The sequence below is a fragment of the Epinephelus moara genome, chromosome 24, assembly GCF_006386435.1.
Source record: "Epinephelus moara isolate mb chromosome 24, YSFRI_EMoa_1.0, whole genome shotgun sequence".
NCBI classification, from domain to species: domain Eukaryota; kingdom Metazoa; phylum Chordata; class Actinopteri; order Perciformes; family Serranidae; genus Epinephelus; species Epinephelus moara.
The window spans coordinates 47664812-47688695 of NC_065529.1; the positions used below are offsets into that span (position 1 = coordinate 47664812).

The following is a 23884-nucleotide window of genomic DNA, read 5'->3' on the forward strand; positions in this document are numbered from 1 at the left end:
AGGAAACAGTGTGGCTGTTATATGAGTAGTGTAAGGCTGCGATCACACAGAAAGTGTTCTGCAGGTTGCAAAATGAGGGGTGCACCGCACTGCCTGTTTTTTTTTTAATTGAATGCCACTAGTAAAAACAAAAATGATTGCTGTGCCTTTTTATTGTAGCCAGGCAACCACCCAATCACGTCTTTACACTAACCTTCCCATCTAATCAATCTGCCGTTTTTTGTTTGTTTGTTTTGTTTTGTATTTCTCACAGTAATCAGTAGCTAGTTGCTGACATGTTGAGGCAGAGGGTACTTGCTGTAGCTCTGGTTGAGGGTGAGAGGCTGTCAGCAGATAAATGGAGATCTGTGTGGGTACATGAGACCCTAAAATAGGGGTTGGATCATGGGGGGTACCACCAGTTGGTCCAGGAGCTTCGCCTCCATGATGGACGTTTCCTAGTCTCTATGTACAGACTCTACATTCAGTGAATATAGAGTCTGTAGGCAAACCCCGGAGATCTTGCCTCCGAAAGAAGAGTGGAAGAGCCCTGGTTTCCGGTTGTTTGTAGTCCACGTAATATTGACCAATTACGTTTGAGCCGGCTGCAGTTGTTGCCAGGTTAAACGATCCGTGCGGTGAACTAACGAGGCGGAACATAATTGGCGTCACTGCAAACTCTGAATCCATCGCAATGGTTCAGCATATTTACTTATATATAAACGGAAGTCGGAAACGGAAATTCGCCTCCTCCGCCCAAATCAAACCAGAATGCCAAAAAATCGGGGGTCTGCCCCCAGAGGCTGTATCGCTGTCTGCCGGAAGTCAGACGCCGAATACAGCCGATGGGTTCAGAGAATGGACGTTTCCAGACATATTTTAGGATGACTCAGGGGCAGTTTGACAACCTGCTGTCTATCGTTGGGCCATATAGCTCTGCGTATCCAGCAACAGCTACCACCAGTTTCTCCTCCATTGTTTACCAACTGTAAACTTGATGTCCTGACGACCACAGAGGTCCCGCCTCTCAAATCATCTGATTGGACAATGGGATAAAAGATGACGTGGGCGCTTTTTTGCTCTGAGGTTTAAGTGTTTTAAACTCGAGGAGTTCCTAGTGCTCCAGGAAAAACACTTGTCACCTAGATCGCAGAAACACAAGGCGTGTCGCAACGCAAAAACATCGAGCAAAAAGCTTCATTGTCATTAAAAACAATCACAAAAAGCCGCCTCCAGCTGCGAAAACACTTTCTGTGTGATCAGGGCCTCATGAAGCTACAATTTCTGCAGAAAGAGGAGGCTGGAATGGAAGGGTCAACCACATATCGCACATGGGAGACTCCTATTCGTGGTCCATTTCCTACCGACTACGTTCCCTACCCTAACCAAGTAGCTGTTTCACCAAAGATCAATAAAAAATTGAATCTTCACCACAGAGCTGATTTTCAGCAGTATTAGAAGGTACTGAAAAATGTGCTGCCAATAAGAGCATCAGATCAGAAAATGCTAAATGTGTTGCTCTAGAGTGCATTGACATGTTGTATCATATATATATATATTATGGTTTAATTTAGGCAACTTGTCATATTGTAAATGCTAGCCCCAAACCTATTATCTAACACAGCTGTGCATGTGTGTTTATCCTGTATTGCACATTATGACTGCAGATATCTTTTTCTAAATGTTACACACCAAAAACAAATATTGGGACAAATCTCTAATGTCTCTCTCTCGAAGGAGAAAATAAAACTAGTCGAGCATTCTGTAAGTTTCATTAGCTGGGATGAAAAAAGGGTATTTTATAAAACAATTTCTCTCTGGGGTGGATGACGTGATGTGCAGAGAAAATAAACTTATAAAACTGATATTTATTTATTATAAATTCATGACTTTTATGAATGTGTGTCCGTTTTTTATGCCTGACTTCCTCATCAAATCATCTGGGTTACGGTGGCTGCACAGGCCCACTTGCTTTTCTATTTACTTTTTGCCAACAAGCCTCCCTACCAGCAGCACCACAATGCTCCAATCCATGACCCAAACGAACCTCACACTGATTGGATTGACTGAGATCCAATCAAATAAGGTATTCTTATGTGACCGGATTTAGGGTCTGCGCATATACAAAGCGCTGACAAGCACAAGCAACAACACACACTTTCAAACGCACGCTCATCTGCTCACGCGCGCGCTTGTTCAATCATGCAAGAATCCCCCCACCCACACACACACACACACACACATCCCACACCCACTCACACACAGTCTCTCTCCATATGAGTGCATTGTGGGAAATCTGCCTTCTGGAGGAGGATATTACATCACGGCATCAGCCAGCTTGCCCAGCCCCGCTCGCCAAACTGAGTTACTGTGGTTACGGCAGTGGAAAATTAAAACAACCCTCACAGGAGTTCAGATTATTATGGAAATTCAAAAGCTAAGTTCAAGTTGTGAATGAGTTATGAGAAGGGGAGAGGTGGAGGAGGTGGGCGGGGTGTTGTTATATTTTCAGACAGAATAATTGTCAGGCAGAGGACGGGAAAGAAACTGACTGATGGATTCTGGGAGTAAAGATTCCCGCTTCTTTTTTTTTTCTTCCTGATGAGAAGTGACATACCTTGTACTTTACTGGACTAGGACTCTGAGAGGGTGATTCCAGATACCACTGCTCTACTTCCTCTGCAAATTTAACCTGATGCTTAGTCTCCTGCTGTGACATCACAAGTTAAGGCGTGGCCAAAAGTACTTTAAAGTCTCATATTAAGACATTTTTACACAGGTATTGCACAATAGGGCTGCCTTTGCTTTTGTACACAGAACCAAACAACAGCAGCATGATGCCATCCCAGTGTGGGATTACTGAAAGCATGCCGGAGTTCTGGAAGCAAAAGAGGAGTGACGTGTAACAAAACAGTATCTGCCTCTAGTGTGACATATAACATACGCGTCGGCAGCACTTTGTAAACAATAACAATGCTATAACATGGCAAAAACAATCATTTACTGTCCCTTATATATGGTGGCTGATCTCACTCTCTGTTTGGAAGGTAAAGACCTCTCTGAATTCACTATATCCCCAATTTACGGACATTTTCAACTGCTGTTCTTCATCTTTGAGTTAGCCGCTAACTGCTTTGTAAATCTCACTAACAACAACATACATTATTAGCATGCTATGTTAGCATTCAGCTCAAAGTACAGCTGTTCTAAACTAAAGTGATACCATGTTAGTGTTACATTTGACCTTTTAGTGGCACTGGATCCAAAGTCAAAGAATCGTCAGTGTTATTACGACTCATGCTCTGAGGGTCATGAGTTCATGAACCACACAGGATGACAATATTTCACAACAGTCACCAAGATGAATATATCAAAATATTATAATCAGACTTTGACAAATATAATTCCAATCCAAAGCACCCCTGAAAATATCCAGTCCAGTTATTAAAGGTACTTTTAAAATCTTGAGACTCACCCCATTGGCTCTGCTCATGGCCTGGTAGTAGATGCTGTAGCTTTTGGCCGGTGACAGTGGAGGATTCCAGAAACCTCCGTAGCTCTTGTTGTCTCCCACTGTAAATGGCTGCACAACCGTGAGGCTGGATGGGGGCAATTCAGCAGCGATATAGTACGGAGAGTCCAAGATGGAGGCGTTGCGGAAGCTGACAGGAGCCGAGAAACATTCAGGGACTTCGGAAGCAGCGCGGCGGGTCTTGGACTTGCGCTCCTCCTTCACAACGAGCTGGTAGGAGCTGTAAACACAAATAAAGTCACATAAATACATTTACAAAATAAAGCATTCACATCTCTCTTGAGCTGTCGTTTCATTTTACTCAGTCAACAAAGCCCCCGTCATTAATCAAGAGATCAAAGAGATGATGGGTTTTCCCTGGGTTTTTTCGAGACCAAGGTGCCAAAGGCCTGTGGCGGGGGGCATCATGACAGCTGTACTTTTAGATACGGTCCCCCCCTCTATTAAATATGAAAGGAGGCCCCCACATGCTTGAGCTTTACACTGCTGACTTATATAATCAGAACAGACATGTTCTGTGATTTTCAGCTTTCTATGATTATATTTACCCTTTACAGCAGGCACATCCTGACAGCTGAGAATATTACTGTCAGGTATTGCCCCCCCTCTATTAAATATGAAAGGAGGCTGAAAATCACAGGACATGTCTGTCTGCTGAAATGTGTGTTTCTCTTCTATAATACACATTCTACATCCCGGAGGCGAGGTCTTTCCACATACTGGCTTCCTTCGCCTTTCAAACGGGGCAGAGCTCCGTGGGAAACAGTTGGAGAGAAACAGCCCGAGGGGGAACCGGAATCTGACACAACACCGGAGGGAGAAGCAGGTCCGTGGAGCTGTGCGCCAGACGAAAAAACAAGCGTGTCACACCAAATGCGCGCCACTACGGGGTCGCTTTGGGTTGTGAGCGTGCATGACACGTGCCTACATTGAAAGTAATGGATTTGTGTGCGCAAAAGACACTACACCTGAACGCCCCCCTTGCACACACACACGCTCTAACCAAGGCAGCAGCCGAAATCACCCAGGCAGCCCACCTTTGTCTTAGATAGGCAGGAAAAACCCTGGTCTCTCAAATTTGAGGAAGTTCAGCACGCCTTTTTTCACTCTTTATTTAGGATATGAGAGCTTTGTCCTTTGCTTTAATTAAGCCTCTTCATGCAATATAAAAATAACCCAGTGCCCTTCAACTAGATTAAAGAAGACATTAAAGGTCCCAGATTGTGAAAAGTCAAATTTCCATGTCTTTTAAAATATAAAGCAAGTATAGTTGCTTTATAAATACCATGAAAGTATCAAAACACTCCACAGAGAAATGCACACAGGTCATTTGGGCAGTGGCAGCTAGTATGTGTGCAAATTTAGATTTTGAGCTATGACTCTTATTCTAGTACCCAATAACACAACAAGATGACATTTTAAGACTCCTATGTAGCCTACAGCCCTGTGGTGGTGAGCCTGGAGAAAATGGAGGGGGCGGTTCAGAGTAGGAGACATCGCCTGTAACTCATTTTCTTGTGAATGCAAAAATTAAAATAAAATTTTAATTAAAAAAGGAAAAAAACAGGTACAGGTGGGACATTATTCTCTGTGGAGCCCATTGTAATTTAAACTTAATAACAGGTGCATTTTTACCTTAAAAGACGCCTAATTCAGCTAAAAAAGTGATTTGTTTGATCACAGCAGAGCTCCCACCATTAAAAGCTTTAATTTCCAGAGTGCTTTAAATCCATTTTGGCAAAAGGAGCATTAGCAGAGGAGGGCTGAGGTCTGTAAAGAATTCTCAGGAAAATGCCAACTATTCTGTAAAAAGCAGTGTGATTTGTTCCAAGGGTCACTTTTTTTTATTCCAAATGGTAGATTTACTTTGGAGGCAAACTTCAGCTAACTTTCTAACAAAGTAGCTGGCAAATCATTTCTCCTGCTGACTCAGCAGCAAAGTACAAATTAACAGTAAGAAATATATATCAGTGTGTGTGTGTGTGTGCGGGGGAGAGAGGTTACATCCTACTTTACATACACGTGTGTTCTTATCCACATTAATAAGTCCAGATGTGTCTCACTGTGCTCTGTCTGTGTGCATGTGCACTCTAGCAGGTGTCTATGTGGCTCTACAGTAGCAAGTGTGCTTGTCTGTGTGTTCTAACAGGTGTGTAGGGGTGTGTTTATATACTTAATGCTACTTTGTGTGTGTGTGTGTGTGTGTGTTTCCATTCCACTCTGAGAGGCTTCATGAATGGCTGAGGGCTCCTTTAGCGGTCAGGACAAACGCAGCGGCCCTCCGCAATTACCTCCGTCCTCCACGCCAAGAACTCACTTCACAATTATACGCAATTAGGGAAATGTATGTTTCTGTGAAGGGGGCCGCGGCCAATTATCCCCGGCTCCCGTTTGGCAGCTTTCATAAAAGATAATTGCTGATGACCAAAGATGAGTCTCTCCCTCTCTCTCTCTTTGCTGTTTCTGCCTTTCTGGTGAAATATCCATTTTAAACTAATGGCTTTTAGAGGCTGCACAAGGGATGAAGCAGAGGCCCAGTACAAGGGGCGAATAGGGGAGTGTGTGTGTTCAAGTGTGTGTGTGTATGTGTGTGCATCTGTTTGTCTTTGGACTTACAGGTGTTCCTATGAGTGTGTCCCAGTGTGTCTCCATATACATCAGTGCTGTTGTACTCGTCTTTGTGAGGAAGAGTTCTAGACTTTCAGGAACATCTTAGAAAATGAAAACTATTTGCAAAGTGTGCATTTTTCTGGACAGTGGGCACATTATCTGCAAATTATCAACATTCTGTAAAGGTGGAAGAGTTTTTGAGAAATGAGGACGGTTGTGCTGATGCTTGTTTCTTCAAAGGGCTTTAGGGTTTAAAGCTGGAATGAAGTTCAGGGTTCAGTTATGTGTGTGCATGTTATCATGTGTGCGAATCTGGCCTTGTGCATGGTTCTGTCTGTGCAAACATACAGATACAAGAATATTTTTTATTACCTTCTCTTATATTTTATTGATACACTGGCGCCGAATAGATCTCTAAATGGATATCCCTTCCAATTTGACTTAGCAGAGTCACTATCCCATGACTCCTCATCGTGATGCTTATCAGGTGAATGAGGGTAAATGTATCTAGGAGGTTAACTGATTTGTGGTGAAGACGAAACTCATAGGGGGATAACGGCAGATAGTGCGGAGTCAGGCAGCTGCGGAAAACAAATCTGAGAGGCATAGCCATCTTTAAAGTTGAAAGACTGGGCCCATTTTCAGCTTTCGCGGCACAAATGGGAAAAACAAAATTGATGTAGACTTGGCAATATGCAAGACAAAAGATGAAACCATATTGTGCCACATTTGGTTTGGCAGTGAAATAAACGTGCAAGGAAATAAACATAAACATGAGGTGTTTTACAGACATTGTTTGTTTTAAAAAAAGACTGTCTGCATCTAACGAGCAGAAACTGTGCATTTATTGTGAAAACTGAAGTTTATTTTGAAAAGAAACAATGCATGCAACGGGCATAAATTCACATGGTGTCCCAGAACATCAACAACAGATGCACCTTGGATACCTAGTGTGTTATTTGTAGACATCAAAAGTCCACTGAACATCAGCTATAACGAAATGGGACTGAGAATATGTTGGATTTGTGCCCATTTATGAAGATTTATTTCTTCTTCAGTAAAACAGACTAGGGCCGGACCGATATGGATTTTTTGGGGCCGATGCCGATTCCGATATCATGGAATAAAAAAAATCTGATAACCGATATATTGGCCGATTAAATTTTTACGTTTTTCAATTTAAAAAACCCGGCTTAAATATAGTTCAAACACTCGTTACGAAGATATAAATTGAAGGAAGAACATTTTACTATTTTCAAATACTTTTATTATCAGAAATTGTGTGAAACAAGCAGCATATGAACAATTTGAACACAAAATAAATCAAAAAATATGATGTGCAAAAGGCTCTGGGAAATAAAATAATCATGCAAAGTCTATATGAATTACGACATTCACATGTATGTTCACAGTACCAGAGTTCTTATTATTATTGCCAATTTAACAGAGGTAGGTTATAGTGCAAAAAGTAACACAAGGACATAATTTCTAAGTAAAACATCATATTCCCTGCATTTTATTAGTGATGATAATATAAGTGTTAACATCGGCGTCAATCAGGCAACTTTTGGCCGATTGCCAATTATTCTCTAATGGCTATAATTGGCCGATTAAATTGACCGGCCGATAAATCGGTCGGGCCCTAAAACAGACATCATAATATATATAACTATATAGTACTGATTATCAGGCACAGTCTGCTTTTTACCATTTTTGTTCATTTTTAGTAACTTTTGCTTGCTCCTATTGTTACTCTATTACGCCCTGGTTTTTCCTTGAAAAAAAAACCCCACTTCTGCTCTTGTATATTTGTATATTTTGCCAGATATTTAATACTCTACTGTTTCTAAAACTAGGTCCCGTGAGTAACCCTGACCCACGAAAACCCCTGGTTGTTCTAGTTGTTACTGGTTGAACGTTAAATTGTTGTTACTGTACTTAGTGTTACTGTCATTTGAAGCATTCTCTGGCACAAGAAGTTCCTTCGGGGTAATAACATTTTATTGAATTGAACTGACTTGAATGATGTATCGCAGATTATTGTCTTGCAATGTATCGAGTATTGCAGAATCGCTGTATCGTGAAGCCATCGTTATTGTGGACAACGTATTGTTATAGTATCGTATGTTTTACTCCAACCTCTAATGATTTCCTGTGTGTAGCTGCCTTCATCTGTATGTGTGTGTGCATATACATTTTTGTTTGTGTCTGTGAGCAAGCATGTGTGGACATCCACTGTTAGCCTGTAAAGCTACCCTTATCTGTATGAGAATGAACATATGTGTGAATACAAGCATGCATGCTAATGTGTGTATACATGTTGTGTGTGTGTGTGTGTGTGTGTGTGTGTGTCTCAAGCACAACAGCTGCTCCTCTTAGCAGAGCTATTTTGGTAAACATTCCTCATCTAAGCTCCTGAACTTGAGATACTCTGATCTCCTCAGAATAAATAAATTAAGAAAAAAAACAACACTACAATTCCTGCAGAAAACATCAGCGTGCACATTAACCAACAGATGCCTTCTCCCTACTTCCCCACCTACATCTGTTGGCACTTAAAACATGTAATACTTGCACAAAACACACATAATAAGCAAACACGTTAAGGAGCTTATCTCGGGTTGATAAACACATAAAGATGTTAGTGATTGGAGTGCAGCCTAATTCAACACGAGATGTATTTGCCATGCATGGGTGATGAACGGCAAGATATGGTATGGGATTTACAGAAATTAACAGTAAACCACTGACCCACGCTCACATTTCTCAAATCCATTTCCCCAAGTCCAAACTGAAGTGATATATATTCTCCATGCACCCTTGTCGAAGCTGTATTTCCCTAAAGGCAACCGCAGAATTATGTTCTCCCCTACACCAATGAAATGGATGGGATCACATGTTCAAAGTGAACTTTTAATTAAAAAACACGCTGGCTGAAAAAATGAGAAGGGGAGCAGGAATGAATTAGCTGTGTGTCCATTTTAAAACAAAACCAGTGGGTGCAGCGGACCGGGACTGGAGGAATGAGGCTTGAGTGTGTCTTTGTATTTTTGCTCGCTTTTTTATTTTAGGTACTATAAAGAGATTTACAACTGAATGAAGGCAACCTGCTGTTTGTCTCCACCACTACTGTAGGAAAAGGATTTGACTGTATCATCTCTTATAATATTAAAGCCCATAACCTGATTATTAGCATTCTAATGCAACTTTAAAACATGATTGGTGGCTATTCATTAAATGACTAAGCACAATGGGTGTCATTCATGAAATGGTAGTAAATCCGTGAGTAGATTTGCACATAAAAAACCTTGGTACTGAAAAGCTACCTCATCTTCATGAACGCTGCGGAAAACTCAGATATGATCATACAAACGTGTATGTTCATAAATGCCAATCAGTCGTAAATTGACAGCGTGCTCCTGCTTGTCAGCAATAAGCATAGATTACATCACTGCCCATGAATAGCCAGTGGCCACAGTATAAGGAGGTGATAAGCACTATGGACAGGTGCATCCTGTAGCCCTGCAAACACGGAGCAAATAAAGAAAGCGTGGGAGAGACAGAAAAACTTCTACTTCTACTTCCGACGCTGATAAAGAATTGAAATTATTTTAGGTGAAGTGGGGTTAAGAAAAACATTTCATTTTCTTCTGTTAGTAGTAGTGTGACAGGGACAAGTAAATCAAAGGCCTGGAAGAAGGTAACAGGTGCCATTTACTCCGTGTCCTCTGTCATAAGAACCATCCAACAAGTTAGACGAAAATGGTTCGACATGAAACATGAAACACAACAGCTACATAATGTGAAAGAACTCCCTAAAAACATTTACTTTATCGCCCTGTGCCAACAAGTTGTTGGCAGAGTGCTTCAGTTAAAGCAGTCAAGTCTAAAGTGACCGGACACTGATTGCCAAATTACCATGAGACATTTAGGCCTGTCATGTCCACTCCGAGTTGCATCACCACAGGGCAGCGGCTAAAGCTTCAGGACGCAAGTGACTAAAGACGATAAGTTTCACTGCCAAATCTATAAAAAAAATGAAGTCCCATTCTCCGAGTTTCTTTGCATACAAATTGGACTTATATGTGTGAGTGATTTCAGTGGCTTTAAAAGAGACCCTTGAGGAAGATAAGAGAGAGAGGAAAGTGGATGTAAGCGGGAAAAGAAAGAGAGGGTGGAGACGAGAGGAGGAAATGAAAGAGATGAAAGTAGGAGGGATGTTGAGAGGACAAAATGGGTTGGAGAAGAGGAAAGCAGAGGACAGAAGAGATGGAAGGAGAGGAAACAAGAGTACATAACAGGAACTTATATAAAAAGCAAAATAAAGATACAGGTAAGAAATTACCTGATAGGTGCGCCACGTGATTGGGCGGGCTTTAGCAGGATGGTGATGGTGGTCTCTGTCTCGTTCAGAGGAGCCTCAGACTCGTACTCTGGCATCATCGGGGCTGATGATAAAAAGAGAGAAAAGAAAAACATACAATGAAGCTTAAGAAACTGACATGTCAAACCAGGGTAACTTTTACTGAATGATGAAGCAGGAAGTCACAGTGTATTGTCCAGCACAATAACAACATTCACTGTAACTGAACACACTGACCCCGCCCCTTCCTCTGTCATTTTCCTCAACCCAACAGGCACCTTTCAAAAGGGTGCAACACAACAAAACATAAGTTTCAAAGTCTAAAATGAGCTTTATGTCAAAGGACAGTGAAGCAATGCAGGAGAGAAAGGGATGTTAGATTTCGCACATTCTCCAAAAATGATATACAAATTCTCAGGACACAACATGAAAGGTTTACGTATGTTTTCATTTCGGATTACTCAGGAAATGTCCAAAAGCCAACATGGAACATGTCCAAAAACTTCAGTTCCTCAAATGGCCACTTAAGGCTGGCTTCAATAGTGACTCAATCTCCATAAACGCTCCACATTAAAATGCCCAACTTTGTTTACAGCCTGGTCCAAAAATGGTTTTGGTCTTGATAGCTAATTTTTCCGTTCATGCCAACTGAATTCTAATACAATTTAGCCGTTAAACTGTTTTTAAGGCTTAAAGTTATGCATTATTAAGTGCATGGCTGCTTTGAGTGACAGGTGGATGCCATCAATTGACAAGTTGCTACCACGGCAACAACGTTGGTTAGGCAACGTAACCATGGCCTCAAAAATCAGATGTTAAGTTTTTGCAGTAAGTACACTTTGTTTTAATGGTTCTAAGCTTATTATTTGCTAGTGGAAATTATCATTAGCATTAGCAAACACCTTGCTAACCACGCTAGCAGCTAGTGTTAAGGTTAGCTCCACCATATAGTCACCTCTGGCTCCAAAAATCCAAGATGGTGACGCCAAATTTCGAAACTCGAGGCTCCAAAATGGGAGTCAACAAACCTGCATGTCAAGGCCAACCATTTGTCATAAATACAGGAGGTACTTATCCCCATCTACACGTCAACCTCTTGAGTTAATACTGAAATAAATCTCAGCAGAGGTAAATATATGATGTAAAACAAATCCACAGATCTGTTCTGGCTCTGATCTTTTGTTTTGACATTATTGTGTCACATCCTGACAACAGTGATCTTATCCAGTGCTGTTATGAGCAACACAAAGATGGATGTACGCTTCACTCCGCAGACATCCCATTACATTCAGGTTTTTAATTTCACATTTGTCATGGCCTCATATTGAAGGTGCAGCATCAGTGCCTGTCTGAGTAAAACATCAACAGTTTTTCCCCTGATTGGTGTGGCATTTAGGATATTAAGACGAGTCCAGCCCCTCCTCCCATGTACATCCATCTCTATCTGTCTGCATCGTTTAATTGAAGTCTCTTCATCCTTGGGTCCCTGAATGAGATAATGAAGATTGGGGATGGCGTGACATTTGGAGGGAGACGTCTCTGTTATGTGTGGAAGTGCTACCGTTTTTTGTTTTTTTTCTAGCAACATGTTGTTAAGATTTCAAAAGATGAAGGAGTAATGGAGGCTCAGTGTAAAGGTCATGCAAAAATCATTGTTGGTGTTGACAGATCGGACGATGCTAATAACATGCTGATGACACATTAGGACTGTAGTCCCCTGTAGTTCAATCAGCACTTAACAATACCAGGACTCAGGATTCAGTGGTGTGGCTCAGTGGCTAGAGAAAAGCATCAGGACTGCTTATATTTGGGTTCAAGTCAGAATTTTAAACCTCAACACTATAAATAATAGTTGTCTATACCTCTTTTGATACCACTGCAATAAGAAAAAAAAGAGTCCTAGGGCTTTTCCCCCAGTTCCATAGCTTCAGTACCTTCACTACAAACAAATGTATAATTAAGGGAGAACACTGGCAGCTGCCCACTAACCTGCATGCAATTAATGCTTGTGATGCAACGCAATTAGTCACCACCATTAATGAATTCATCTTGAATCAAGGCTGCATTAGCGCTGAAGACAGCTGACCCGTGACTAAGTCTCGCCCCTCAAATGGCGACTGACCAATCTTAGAGTAGCACGGGCCAACTCCAACAATGATCCGACAACTACACAGCTGTGCTCAATACACTAGACAATTTATGTTTTCCTCATTTTCAGGCTGGTATTTCAAGCTTTGGGTTTTGCCCGGGGCATGTGTAATGGTGACACACAGTACCTGGTGAGGTAACAAGATTTCTTTTTCATCCCAAAACCAAATCAAACCCTGGAAATTGTAGGGTTAGCTACGTAGCTACTGAAGGTATTTTGTCTACTGAATTTATACACATGCTTCTTTCTGTTTTTATTGATCATAACACTGAATGATGACCGACTCTGTTCTACAGGAACCAATAAGGAGAAGCAGAGAAACTTTGCCATTTTTCAACCAGCTGTGTGTCATGGCAGTATGTGCAGATGAGTGATGTTCGGCTTAGCCCTGCACCCTGTCTGTCCACTGGTGGAGCTCCGGATGCTGGCAGCATGGGTGAAAGCCTAACACTGTTCATCTGCACACACTGCTGTGACACATAGCTGGTTGAAAATCATCAAAGTTTCCCTTTATATTCATTGTGATCTGTAGCGATCAGCAGTGATGTGGTGGTTCACTTTTACACTGTGATCTGTAGCCTATAGTTCGGCTTTAGCTTCTAACTGTCTTTGTTTTTTTAACCTGTTGTTGCTGCTGAGTCAGTTTGACATCCTGGATATATCCTTCAAACACAGACTGTAGACCATTCTGTGTGCTTCTCTCCGAAATTGCTTTTTGAGTTTTCCATAAATTTGAGAACATTTCTTCAAGGACTGCAGTTAGTTACGGTGAAGGCTCCATGCTAGCTCTGACAGCTTGACGGACGATCACAAACTAAAGGTCACAACTACCTCAATGAGGAGGAAATGGAAATAACAACACCTGTGACTGAAAGACAATCAGATGTGCCATTTGGGAAGGTATTTTTAAAGAAAAGTAAAAAAAGAGATGAAATGACAGAGATAGAGAAATAAAAAAGGGGAGAAAGCAGTTAATACACAGAAAGAGGAAAGGGAATTTAGATGAAAAAGAGCAGAGAGACAGAAGGAGAATTAACTAAAGCTAGAGAAGGACAGCCAAGGTGAGTCAGAGCAATACAGGACAAAGAGAGACATGCAAAGAAAGGAAAAGTAAGAGTTCTTATTTTGCATTAGTAATTCTGTCATTTAAACAACAAAGAACGCTCTTCACAAAACAGCTGGAATAAGAAAAGTGCAGTCCTCCTGCTCCAGAATAAAGAAATGCATCAACATGTGCGGTCACTTTACAGATCTTGCCACAAAACTTGATTGTTTTCCTTTTTTTGGGTGCCACTGACATTTTCGTTGGATTGAGGCAGGTGACATAAACAGAAGGTTACAAATGGAGAGGAAAAGTCAGACAGATATGAAAACGGTCACTCAGACAGACAAAGACACAAACAAAAACACAGACTGGAAGATTTACTGATGAACTGAGTGACATGCCATCCCACCACCTGGCCAACAAACAATACCTCCAGCGTCTTTAAGTGCCAAAGAAATGTCCCCAGAAATGAAAGGACACAGTCACACTGACAATTAACACATTGTTTCCAGAAGCACAAAATATGACAAAGGATTTTTACCTGCTATTTTGGTGGTGATGCGGGTGGTGACGGGCGGGCCAAAGCCCTTGTTCGTGGATGCTTTGAGGGTGAAGAAGTAGGTTGTCCCTGGGTAGAGACCTACGAACAGGTGATGGGTCTCATTCCTCAGCCTGAACACCCGTCCCCTCTGGGTTGTAAGATCAGCGCTGGGGTCCAGTGAGCTCAGGGCCTTGTAGGTAATCTGCAATCAGACAGGAGACACACTTTTATACACTTTAGCTTTACTTTGTTTGATGTGATTTAGTTTGGTTCAGTTCATTTGATTAAATGTTTAATTAATCTTGACCCAGCTAGGGTTGGCTTAGCATTTTGTACCTTAGGGATTATTTATTTGAGTGTAGTGTTACTTTGTTAAAGGGTAACTTTCCTATTTTTTGACCCGCTATTTGTGTCAAAGTGACTAATGTGATGAAAAATTGTTGAAATTGGTCCAGTATTGAGTAAGACCTTTGCAGATACAAGCGACATAACAGGCTGCAATCTAACCAATCTTGGTTTATGCACCATTAATCTACATCATCTAAAAGTCTTTGTTTTTGCCACTAACAGGCACAGAATATTATTATATTATAAAGGCCAGAGCAGTTTAAATAGGGCGTCCTGAATGAGATTCAACAATTGGTTGCATAGAAAGGAATCATGTGATCTATCAGCTGACTACCTTCCATCAATCAGCTGCTTTATCAGTTGACTGGGCTGCTTGAGATCAGCTGATGTGAGCTGACATTGTGTCCTGCCTGAACTAACATTATTCTTAATTAGTTTAATCATTCGGACATAAAAAATTCAGAATGTAAAACACATTAGATTTCAGATTATTCTGATTTTGTGACTAACTGAAGTCTAAATTACTGCCCATGTATTTCCCTTGTTAGACTGAGGAATATCCCCATGAGTGTTTCTGTGCAACGTTACATCATTTTTAAGTTGTTTTCATTTTAAGTCCAAAACAAACAGCGAGCTTTAGAGTTTGACCTCCGAACCACCTCCGATGTCATGTCGGAGAAAATCCAAAAGATCATTCATCTGTTATTAAACTGTGTGTTAAACTTCAGTCAGATCAATATTGGAGATAAAGTGGTGTTGGCTCTTTACTAGAGGTCTGTGTTTCTCCACATGAGCTCCACTTTGAGACTGGAACAAACTGAGCAAATTGACCCATGGCCACTAAACTGGCAGAAGCACTTCAATAGTTCTTCTGTTAAAAGAGCTATCAATGTCTGTCGTAATGTTGCTACTGGCAACTTTCCACAATGCACAACTGTCAATGATTGCACGCACACAAACACACACACACACACGTGGTTGAACACTGGAGGACAGCTGTCATTGTGAATGACAGTCAGTACAAAAGAGTATTGACTGGTGGGAAAAACACACATTAATAGCAATTCAACCCCAAACACATTTCAGCCTCTCATAAAGTACGTGCGTTTGTGAAAATGAAAATACAGGTTATATAAAGTGTGGAGGCAAGGTGAGAACGAGCGAGGGAGGGAGAGAAGAAGAATAAATAAAAGAGACAGATACTAAGACAGACAACATGAATGAACCAGAAGGCAACCGGTGGAGCGGAAACCTCCACCAACGCAATTTTTTTTTTCCTCCAACTTGCAAAGCCACGGCCCCTGGAACGGTTCATGTTTCCTGTCATTTGTCTTCTGGGTTTGATTTCTTGACGAAACACAAAGTGAGGGCAGCACTGTTTAGCTGACTGCCAACTACGAGTTCCCAGAGGAAAACTTTCCCACCTGCATGAGTGGAGCATCATCGCTATGGTTACAAAAACAAAAATATATCCAATAACTAAATCTCATACTCACATCTCCATCAAACTCAAAACATACTTGGTTCATATCTGGGATATATTGCAATCAACCGATGAATGGGGTAAAACATAAACATATCTTATATAAAGTGTGGGTTTGAAGCAGAAAGACGCATATAATATTAAAAAAATTAAGCAGGAAACAGATATTTGGAGTGTGAGAGAGAAAAACAGCTACTCTAATTGACCAGGGTTCTAAGATAGGTAGCACATAACCAACTCTCAAGATTAGATTCAGCCAGGGAGCTTTGTTGCATGTGATCCCCATTTCCCATCTGCGCATGCTTCCTGTCACACTCTGTTTGGTCTACTAAAGCCAAAAAATATCTTTAAGATAGGTTCTCATTTCGGAAAATGGATAATTCCAATCCTTGATTATGATTCCCTGCGTTCAAAGCTGCTGTAAAGTTACCTATTGTCAAATGGGACACAGAGCTAAAGAGGGCGACCTCCAACTGAAGCCCGAATCATTTTTCATCCACCAGGGCGAAAGTGGTCAGAAGCACGGGTCCATGTCATTGGTCCGACAGCCCATTTGTCCGACGTCCCGTTGTTCCGATAGGTGACTATACTAGGCTATACTGTATTTATGTACCATAGAGGATCAGCAAACACAACAAAAGTAGGCTGCTGGTCGAGATACAAGTGTCATAGAGAGGAGAGAATAAAACACCAAAACCTCCTGTTACTAACTATGGGCTCCGGGTCATGTGGGGAGCTCTCTGCCGTGCTGAACGGCTCCCGGCGGCGCCGCGACCGGCTCTGGGTCAGCTGGGAAAGGCTTGAGGCGAAGCAGGCTCACGGCTTATGTGTTTGCCACTTTCTTTTTCATTTTAACCCACACCATGATCTTTTCCTAACCCTAACCAAGTGGTTTTTGTGCCTAAACCTAACCAGACCTTAACCACAGGGCATCATGATGATTTCGGAACAACGGGACTTCGGAACAATGGGTTTAATCTGGTCGGACCAATGGGTTGTTGGACCAATGGGCAGACCCCCAGAAGCACAAAACGCTATCATTCAACAAATGCACACAAATATGCTACAAAAGAGATAAAGAGGGCGTACAGGGATTTTTGTTTGACCCCACTGTGTCCTGTTGCTTCACTGGACAAATAATGTTACCTGTCGTTGCTGTCGCCCAATCCAGTGACCTTTTATCTCCATCCAAAGTAGTCAAACGACAGCAACAATGGTAAGTTAATGTAGCTACTAATGTAGCATTAGCTAGCTTTCATGTTTATAGCCTATCATGCTCACTTTTCTCTTGCTATGTTGTCAATTGCTAGCAATATCATTTTTGTTACAGTGAAGCTTGGTTACTCAACTGGGCTTCACTGTAACCAAAATCAGTTTTCTAGGATGTTGCGGGTATTTTTTGGAATTGTTGTCTCTTCATTCAATCAACCAATCAATTTTATTTATAAAGCCCAATATCACAGGGCTTTACAGCATACGACATCCCTCTGTCCTTAGGACCCTCAAAGCGGATAAGGAAAACCTCCCCCAAAAAAAACCCTTTAACGGGGGAAAACAATGGTAGAAACCTCAGGAAGAGCAACTGAGGAGGGATCCCTCTTCCAGGACGGACTGATGTGCCAATTGAAAAAGTGAACGTGAGTACGAATAATGACCGTTTCCTTCACTCCATGGACACTAAAGTAAATATTGAGCCCAGTTTTCACAAGCCCCAACCCTTCTTTACATTGTGACACTGAAATGGCATGTATTTTTAGACAGACAAATCAGGAGAAAATTAACTTTGTCTCTGTTTTAGCAACACACTCTCAACAGATCTGACATCAACTGACGTGATCTTACACTGGGTTGATATCAGATATTAAGCTAGTGGATAAAAACAAGCGGCAAAATAGGAAACAGACATTAAATTTGCACTGTATAAAGTGTTTTATCATTTTGAATCTGCTTTCACCCATCCCCATGACGTTAACCACACTTCCAAATGAGGTAGGTGGGGTAGACGGGGGAGAGGTGACCACGTCCAATTTCACACCATTTGCACAACTTGGTATGCGTCATATTTGGTTTTCAAGTGTCTTTAGTAAGGTATACTAGAGCCCGTAGGAGTTAACTTTGGCTTTTCCACGGAGGAGCCGTCACTTTACAGTGCATCTGTGTGTTGTTTGGCAATCATTCAAGTGAATGTCGCTTAATTTCATTGTTTGCTGTGAGAATGATTATTTGTTATCAATATATTATTGCTTTTATTGTTGCTGTGTGTTTATTTTGTGAAACATTTCCAAAAAATATGTAGTAACCATTTTATAAAAGCAATAAGCCACTCGTGGCGGTGGTTTACAGTGATTTTAGAACAGCTGAGGGGCGCTGTAAGGCAATAAAATCACGGCCTCTCGTGGCTTATTGCTTAATTGTTCTCCGTCTCATTCACTCTGAGCTGGTGTCCCAGTAACACCAAAACATGTACTGATGTGCCGAGAACTTCAGGCGCTTCCTTTCCTCTCTCTGCAATAAAGCTGCTTTGAAACGAATGCACACAGAACACAGAGAATAAGAAAGAGTCGCAGTGAGGCAGAGAGGAAGAGTGAAGAAGAGACACAGAGAATGTGCGGAGATATGAAAGACAGGGAGGGAAAGAAAGAGGCAGAGAGAATGAATGAATGCAGTCCAGGTTCAAACACACACAGACACGCTTGCACAGGCTCACACTGAAACAAGAGAGGGATTTAATTTAATGTACAAACTGATTATCTTTATGATTATCTTTAAATGCATTACCATTTGGTATTGTTGTTCCTAATTTGCATTCCATTAAAAAAACTCTGAATTGGAAATTGAGACAGGGAGAGAGCTATTCAGCTTACACACCCAGAGCAGTTCATTTTCAGTTTTATTACATGCTTCGGTAAGAAAAATAAATACAATACTGTTGTGTGTGAAAGCATATTGAATTAAAATAAAACTGAATTATAATAAAGAGGGGACAAAGGAAGTGTTAAAGACGGAGAGAGAGCCAAGGTGAAAGAGAAAATGAAGACTGAGCCAAACTGAGAGTCTGAACAAGAGGGAACGAGACAAGAGAGCAAAAAGAAAGAGAGTGATAACAAGTGATGCAGATGGATGTTTGTGCAAAACGGGCACCTGGGGGTGATGTGTGCGTGTGCGAAAGTGTGAGAGTTTGTGGGGTGAGGCAGTGGGAGGAGGATCTCAGCGCTTCACACTCGTGGACGTCGTCGCGCGGCGCTCGTCGCTCCATTAGCAGACTCAAATCAAAAGCAATGACAGCTGGGTGCCTCACTTCGACTACGCCTGCAGGCTGGAGTGGTGATGTGTGAATGTGTGACTGTGTGTGTATGTATGTGTGTGGGAGAGAGAGAGAGAGAGAGAGAGAGAGAGAGAGAGAGAGAGAGAGAGAAAGAAGGCAAGACAGGAAAGTCGAGGTTGAAAGTGGAAGAAAAGGAAAGATACAAATAAAGAGAGACTGGAGTGAGATCCAGCAGGAAGATGGCTCTATGTGGATTTTCTGGCTCCAAAGTCCGACAGGGAACATGGTTTGCAGTAAACTCAACTTCCAGGCTTGGATGTGTGATGTCACAGAGGCTACATTCATGTTTCTCATCAGCCCACAAGCGAGCATTACTGATTTGTCAGTGCTCTTTGATGTTATATGTGTCATGGCATTCATACCAGTTAGAAGCACATGAAGAAACAGCTACAACAAAATTATTCCAACAAGCTGTTTTTGTGGCCCCCTAATTCAGTACCCTATGTCCCCACTGTCCTATGCAGCTGGTCCACACTATGGTTAATGGGTGATGTAACTGCTGCCTGTCCCCTGAAACTCACAGGCCTTTGCTCTCTGGCGTATTTCCTGTAGTTGTTCTGGATTGTAGGTGTGTTCCCACTCAGGACTGGAATCAGGACTGGAGAGCGATTTACAAGAGCCGCCTTTCAAATGGCTCTTCTACTTTTTCAAGGCTATGAGCATGAGAACTAAAGCCCCTAGTCTCACATGGGCATATAAAGCTATGGTGGGTATGAGGCAAAACATAAAGAGCTCAATAAATAAAATGATCATTAATCTCAAGGTGCATACTTGAAATATGTTCATACATCCATGTCCGTGAAAACATCAGCAGCACAAAAGATCTATACAATCAGGATAGTTTCAAGGTGGGCACCCAAGAGTCGTGTCACCAATATATGATCAAATCTCATTTTGCTCCTGAGTTACGATGTTGAGTAACGGCCAGAAAATTATTTTTGCAGAATATTATGATGTCTCAGTGATATTGACCTTTGACCCTTTGGATATGAAATGCCATCACTTTTTATCACTCATTATATCCTATTTTTTTCTTTTATGAATTGTTGATTTAAAACATATATTAATATTATAAATATATAATATTTAAAAACATATTTCATGAAGTCCCACTGACCTTGACCTTTTCCACCAAATTCTAATCAGTTCATTACTTTGACCAAGTGGACATTTGGGCCACATTTCAAGAAAATCCCTCAAGGTTTTCTTGAGATATTGCATTCACGAGAATGAGACAGATGCAGATACAAAGTCACAGTGACCTTGATCTTTGACCTATAACCACCAAAATCTTATAAGTTCATTGTTGAGTCCAAGTGGACAGTTTTGACAAATTTGAAAACTCCCTCAAGCTGTTCTTGAGATGTCGCGTTCACAGACAGACGAACAGACAGACGTATGGTCAGACGGACAACACGAAAACATAATGCCCCCAGCCATGGCTATTGCTGGCGCAGAGGCATAAAAATCAAAAATCAATGATGTAATGTAACTTCTCATATCATGTAGCCAGATAATAACGGTGTGTACAGCCTCTGGACAGCCGCCTCTGAGGACAGTGATGGTGGACCAGGACAAAGTGTTAGCTTTGTATGTTTCTGTTAACCAAGAGTACGCTACGTTTCTATGTTTCATATGTATCATATCAATGATTCTGAAGTGATGTAATATACAGTATAAGCTGACTCTGTCTTTTGAAGGTGGAGGGGATGGTGAAGAGTGTGACACCCAGGCAAGATGCCTGCCAAGCTGCAGACCACTGTTTGAGACCAACTAGACTCACAAGTCAGTCTTTAGACGCTTTACTTAACTAAAGACTGATGACTTTCTCCCTGATTTTGTGTTTAGATGGGCGGATACAATTTCAGAGTTTAAAAAAACTCCCTACGTTGCAGAACCAATAGTAAATCTGCAGGGCGGTCCTTCGGTGGCTCGCTGACCTCTTGTGCTTGTAAACATAGTCCCACTAGAAACACGTGTAGCGGTACAAAATGGCTCAGCCGTGCTCGCAGAAAACGCCGTCAAAGTTAGTGGATGTTTGTCGCGTTTGCGGCGACACATTCTCGCCAACTAAAAGAAACAAACATAATCTTTTACAAGGCAATGACTCATCCGTCCGGCAGGACTATAGAGGGAATCGCCTTGTTGTTTACAAATACTTCCGGGTAGAAAACCAGCAGAGCTTTTAGCTATATATATATATATATATGTACACATTTTTCACATCACTGTATCACCGTTTTGGACAAATCCGATTTTTCACATCACTGTATCACCGTTTTGGACAAATCCGATGTTTGTAAAGTCTATAAACACAATGATTGAACAAACATTACTATTTCTGTGTGCACGTTTAGCTGGGCTAACCGTTAGCTGTTAGCCCTGTTAGCCATTAGCGATGTCTGTAATAGGTAATAACTTATTAAACGGTCCGTGAAAAAAATATCTTATCCAGCGGATATCTTAGTTACAACATGATTGAGCTAGCAAAGCAGTTTTGTGTTGCTATGTGTGGTATTTATTCAGTTTTGGGAAATCACGATGTCTAGAAAGCATCAGTGGCTGCAGCTGACAGGGACAGCTAACAGCAGCAGCAAAGCTAACATCAGGACGTCATCTGTTAAAAGCCTCCCGTTGTCGGAAACGACATGAAACTACTCCAGTTAGCTCAATCATGTTGTAACTAAGACATCCGCTGGAAAAAATATTTTCTTCACGGATGAGCACACGTTTGATAAAACGGAGTTTAATCTCTCGGCATCCATTTTCAAGCTCTCTGTGTGTTTGTTTCCTTGCGGACGAGAAAAGGGGGAGCGCACATTTCCGAGAAGGCGTGTCCTTTTCAAAAATGCAAGAGGCGTTGCTTTGTTGCCGGCCGTTTTCGCCGGTGTGTTAAACACACTTTAGAAAGGAGTGTCCCCAGACTATCAGAAGGCGGAGATCTCTGATTGTCTGGTGGCGAGACTGGAGACCAACCAACAATATAATAGCCAGTCATTGCTGTGTTTCCAGCAGCTTTTAAGCCAACAGACATGGGTGTTTTTTAGTGATCCGTTGCTGTTTTTCCACCGGGGATAGTGCCACAATAAGTGTTTGTTTTTTTGAGGGAGTAATCACTGTGTTTGCTGCCGTGATAATGCCACAAAAAGCTGAAATTTTAAAGCCATATTATGCAGGATTCATCGCTTATGATTTGTAAACACAACATTCAAACTTGGCCCGTCCTCCTCGGCACAATGAGACTAAGAGAGCAGCAGTGGTCAAGTGAGTGAGAGCGGTGTTAACAAGAACAGAGCAGTGAATCAGCGGTCAGTTACATTTTAAAGCACAAATAAGCACACCCATGCCTCCACACGACGCTGCAGGAAGCTGCTGCATTGCCGGATTTTGTGAGAATCCAGCTGAGGTGCATGTTTGTGTGTGTGGCTCACCCTCCCCCTTGTTCAAACTGACACACAGACCTGCAGCTCTCACCCAAAGAGCAGAGGAGAGACACAGCTGGTCGCTACGTTTTTATAGAGTCCTGACCTTGTGCTGCTATTGGCTGAGGGCTTCATACCACTAGACAAAGGCTGACGCCAGAAAACATCCTGAGCAAACCGAAAGAAAATACAGGCAGAGGGCAGGTTGTCTGCAGATACAGACACCACCACACACTGCCAGGGGGTCAGAAGTGAAGATCGAGAGGGGTTATTTTAGTGTCACAGCGTCGTTGAAACGTAAAGAAACATAAAGTTTTAACATATCAGCTATATAATGGTATAAATGCAACGTTTTCGTAGTTTGCAGAAACGTACAATGCCAGTATTTGTTCTGCCGAATGGGTTGGAGATGGGCGGAAGGTCGGATCTTAAATGAAATGTATGGATGGATGCTTCCAAATGTCTCACTTCTGTTCTGAATTTCAGACGGGCCTCACACTGTGCCCTGTCCAAGCATCTGAATGGTAATGCTCTCATCTGGCCGACATGAACTCAGACAGTAAGCCCTCCAGAGTTTAAATAAAAGCCTTCGAACACGAACACACAGTTAGTTCTGTTGGCGTTCTATTCTTATCTTGTTCTTTTGTTTCAGCCTCTGCACTGAGAAAGTCAAACAATGATGAGAAGTTTTCTTCTCCACTTTCCCAGCACTTAACTCCCCGGATACAACACAGACAGACAACTAAACGCCACTCAGATTGAGGGACTTGGGACGCAACCTTTAGCCAATAGCAGGCGGCTGTGTAAAATGCAGCAGAGAGCCCTCGACAGAGCAGCAGCCTCGCCTTCCACAGGCAGCTGACGTCTCCCAGGCCTGAGAGTTCGCCTGGCTGGCTGAATAAAACATGTTAAATCAATAGCTATTTATACAGACTGGGACTTAGGGGCTGGAACAATAAAATATCATCTATTTCATCTACGCTGCAGTTTTGGTTTGCACATCGATGGCTGTTATTTTATAAGTCATGAATGGCTCTCTATATTTTTATGGGCTGTACGCTCTCTGGCTCTCCCTCTTTCTCTCTTC

At 41.8% G+C, this 23884-nt stretch overlaps 1 protein-coding gene across 1 annotated transcript in view; it reads right to left on the reverse strand.

Annotated features, from left to right (window-relative positions):
• Positions 1 to 23884, reverse strand: part of ptprt (protein tyrosine phosphatase receptor type T) — a 531138-nt gene that overhangs the window by 222229 nt on the left and 285025 nt on the right. Inside the window, exons 12-14 of the mRNA XM_050039413.1 lie at positions 14220 to 14421; positions 10467 to 10569; positions 3455 to 3731 (exon numbers count right to left, since the gene is read on the reverse strand). Coding sequence (XP_049895370.1) covers positions 3455 to 3731; positions 10467 to 10569; positions 14220 to 14421 — 582 coding nt within the window. The remainder of the gene's footprint in view (positions 1 to 3454; positions 3732 to 10466; positions 10570 to 14219; positions 14422 to 23884) is intronic.